Raw genomic sequence first — 3,535 nt, forward strand, 5'->3', positions numbered from 1 at the left:
ATTAAAAAAAAATCTCTCTTCTTAAGCACATCCCAGTTGGTGCTTCTACCCAATACCTTATTGTTCATATATACATACCTCCTACAGATAAAACATTGTAAGATTTAAATGATGGCATTTGCTCAGAAAGCACAAAAGGAGACCACATTTTCCTTCGATTATTTCACAAACTGCTCTTGGAGCTCTGAGCACATCGAATACATGACAACGCTTGGCACAAAGGATTTCAGACTTCATATGGCTTTCACAGCTATTTTTACATATGCAGACCAAATGCCCATCATCTCAACTCTCCCGTGGCTTGATACCTTAGTATTTTCTCCACTTAAAAAAAAAAAAAAAAAAAAAAAGGTGCTGAAGCCAGGTAACAAACACAGGTAAACTTGTATCGTGAAGAGCCACCTATCTAACAGGATTCCATTCTCAACATGGCCTTACAGAATTGCCTCCTGTGTGGGCACATTCACTGCATAAATCAACTGCCGCCTGACGACGAGGAAGTTAATTAATGCAGTATAATGGAAAAAAAACACCCCACTGTTTTGTTATCTGATAATCCACAGCCATGCAGCAAAGCATCACCCAACTAACCACCTGCTGAGGCACCGTGCTGTTCAGCTCTGCTCCCRCACTCAAGCCAAGATGAGAGTCACCTGCTCACACACCACTGGGGCATTTTTCATTATTCAGACAGGGGACAGTGATGCCAATTCTGCTTTGCAGATAAGCACAGGTAGGCAACCTTATTATGCTGCCAGTTCTGAACGATCAGCTGCTTGCAACAGGAGCCCCAATGCTGAGAACTCACATTTCATTTCATGGGGCAGTTCTCCTTCCTCGTCACACTGAACCAATACTTACAGGTGCAGACAGGCAGCCACACAGACCTTTCTGAAGACCTTATGTATTGGTGACTAACAAAAGAAACCAAATGAGAAATTTTCCCTCAGCTTTCWATATGATAAAACAAAACAAACRAACAAGCAAAAAAAAAAACACTGGTTAATTCAGTCTGGGTATAGAAAAGGATGATCCTTTCCCCCACTATATCCCATTCATTTTTTCCTAAGTAGTATGTTGGTAATCAATCCATTTCCAATCAAAATATGTAGCYGTGTTTTTAGCATTTTCTCAAACCAAGCTCAAGGTTTAATCAGGCATCTGATTTTCTCTGTTCCAACCAAGGTGTAGCTCCATTCATTCTAAATCTTCCTTGCCTTCAGGAAAGATCCTTGTTCATTTTTTTTTCCTGCTATTGTCCCTGAACTAGGCAAGCTTTCACAAATCTGGCTCCCAGAAATCATGCAGTTTTCCCTAAAGAGCAAAAAAACAAAATAGAAAATGACTCAGAAAAGCAAAAGATACCTTGAGAATAAAGCAGGCAACTATTTAGCCACGGATCATTCTACAAAGGTAGAAAAACCTTGGACTACAGGTAGTCTCCAAACCACAYGCTGCTAGACAATAGCAGGAAATGCATTAATGGATTCCTGCCACTCTTTAAATCTCTTTCCAAAGCATCTGCTAATGGCTATGATCAGAGACACATGCTTTGATTTGACTCAGTACTAGCATTTTTGAAGGCTTATGCAGTCATTTGCAAAAAACAGCACTTTTAAAGATAAAAGTGAAAAACAAGATTTCATCTTAAGTCAAAAGAATTTCACAGAAGACTGTGCTAACACATCTGGGTGTCTTCCACAGCCACATCATTTATGAAGTCCCCCACTCCCCCCAAAAAAAAAAGAAAAAAAGAGAAAAAAATCCATTGTACTACTTTCAAATGCTCAGGACAGATCCAAATGCCCTTCTGCAATATCAAAAGATCTAAAAAGTTTCACGGGCTTCATTGCAGTACCTGAGTAGGCCGAGTGTTCTGGATCATGTCTTGCCATTTGCCATATATCCTAGCAACCAAGTCTTTCACCTGCAAATGTAGGTTGATTAGTTTAGACACTTCAAAAGAAATAAAGAAAGAAATCAAGACAAAGGCCAGTCCCTCCCTACACAGACAACAATGTTTACTGGGAAGAAAGAGTTTTAGGACTCTTTAGGACACTGTCACCTCAATGCAGATCCAAGAAGTTTTGGACATTTAAAAGYCCAAAGTTACTTCCACAGAAGCACACTCCAGCCAGATGATTTCCCATGCTAGTGTTCAGAATCAGCACACAAGCCTCTGGTCTCCAAACACCCATCTCATCCTTTGGGTTAAGATAGTTTTATCACAGAAATGTGACAGTTCTCAACTGGCAGAGATGTCTGCACAGCAGTTAAGGCCAACTGTGCAGCACTGTCTGCCTCCGAAAGAAATTCCTGATACAAAAAACTGTGCTTTTCATAACCAGTTACATGCAGGTGTTTTAACACAAGTCATTTAGATCTAAGATTTGTTTCATAAGCTGCATTAAAAAAAAAAAAAACAAAACCCCCAGCAGACTGGTGCCTTTGAGAGCTACTGTACTATCAAGCAAATAGAGTAGTAGTGAGGGGAAAAGCTGAGAATGGATTTTTCCCTTCTTGCACAAGAGTCATAGAAAGAAAAGAGGCAGGAATCCTGCAAAAATTGAAAGCAAGATTCATCAACTTGTAAAGGGAGTCTTCTTACCACTCCTTCTTGAGTGGTAAGAAGGCACATTAAGTCAAACATCTGCACTTCAGTTGGAAAAAAAAAACAAGGCTTTTCAAAGTTTAGGTCTGTCACTTTATCAATGATCTGATGCTGCTTGCTACAGCAGCATGTAAAGCATGGAAGTCAGAGCATTAGGACTATTACTGGTCAGCTGCACACCACAAAGCAAGTGAAAGGCAATTATTCAAGCTTGATGCCCCATTATACAGCATTGGCTTAAATCCACAACTTGAACTATTTTAAAAATAAAAAAGATAGATGTGTAAGAGGAGCAGGCTAGCTTCTCGGTCCTGTTCATTCTGCCTCACATACAGCCTCTGCTCCTAAAAGCTGAAGATTGCTTCCTTCMATGATCATCAACTACCAGGGAAAGAAAAGGAGCAGTTGTGTGGGTTCTAAAAGTTAAGAGGCCTGGACTAAAAGGAAAAGAAGCACGTTACATTTGTCAGTGTCTCGCCAGCAATGAGTATTTTCAGTACATTAAAATAGGTGCATAAATATGTAGCTGTACAGGCAAAACGCAGACAGAGAAACTAGGGGGGRAAAACCCAAAGCAAAACAAAAAAAACCCCACAACCTAGGAGGAACTCTTAGTACTTCCAACACTGTGGGAAGGGAAAGACCCAACACCAGGAGAAGGGAATGACACTAAAAAAGATCTTACCATCAAGAACTTACCTTAGATCGATAAAATAGCCTCACATCTTCCCTAATATCACATTTTATGTGCTTATCTAAGGCACCACAAAGCTTCAGTAAGTGTTGCTATATAAAGAGAAAAATGTACATCTTTTAAATCGTTCTGTGAAAACTAAAAACTCAAACGGTATTTCAATTTAAAAAAAATATATGCTTCTGTTCAAAAATTTCTCCCAAGGATATACCAAGGAACAGGAAGAGGGG

At 39.7% G+C, this 3,535-nt stretch overlaps 1 protein-coding gene across 1 annotated transcript in view; it reads right to left on the reverse strand.

Annotated features, from left to right (window-relative positions):
- Positions 1-637: 637 nt before the first annotated feature.
- SLF2 (SMC5-SMC6 complex localization factor 2) overlaps positions 638-3,535 on the reverse strand; it is a 26,098-nt gene continuing 23,200 nt past the window's right edge. Inside the window, exons 18-20 of the mRNA XM_026050567.1 lie at positions 3,311-3,397; positions 1,859-1,927; positions 638-1,314 (exon numbers count right to left, since the gene is read on the reverse strand). Coding sequence (XP_025906352.1) covers positions 1,279-1,314; positions 1,859-1,927; positions 3,311-3,397 — 192 coding nt within the window. The 3' untranslated portion in view covers positions 638-1,278. The remainder of the gene's footprint in view (positions 1,315-1,858; positions 1,928-3,310; positions 3,398-3,535) is intronic.

Source organism: Nothoprocta perdicaria, unplaced genomic scaffold (genome assembly GCF_003342845.1).
Source record: "Nothoprocta perdicaria isolate Ctin4 unplaced genomic scaffold, notPer1 scaffold_7, whole genome shotgun sequence".
Taxonomy (NCBI): Eukaryota; Metazoa; Chordata; class Aves; order Tinamiformes; family Tinamidae; genus Nothoprocta; species Nothoprocta perdicaria.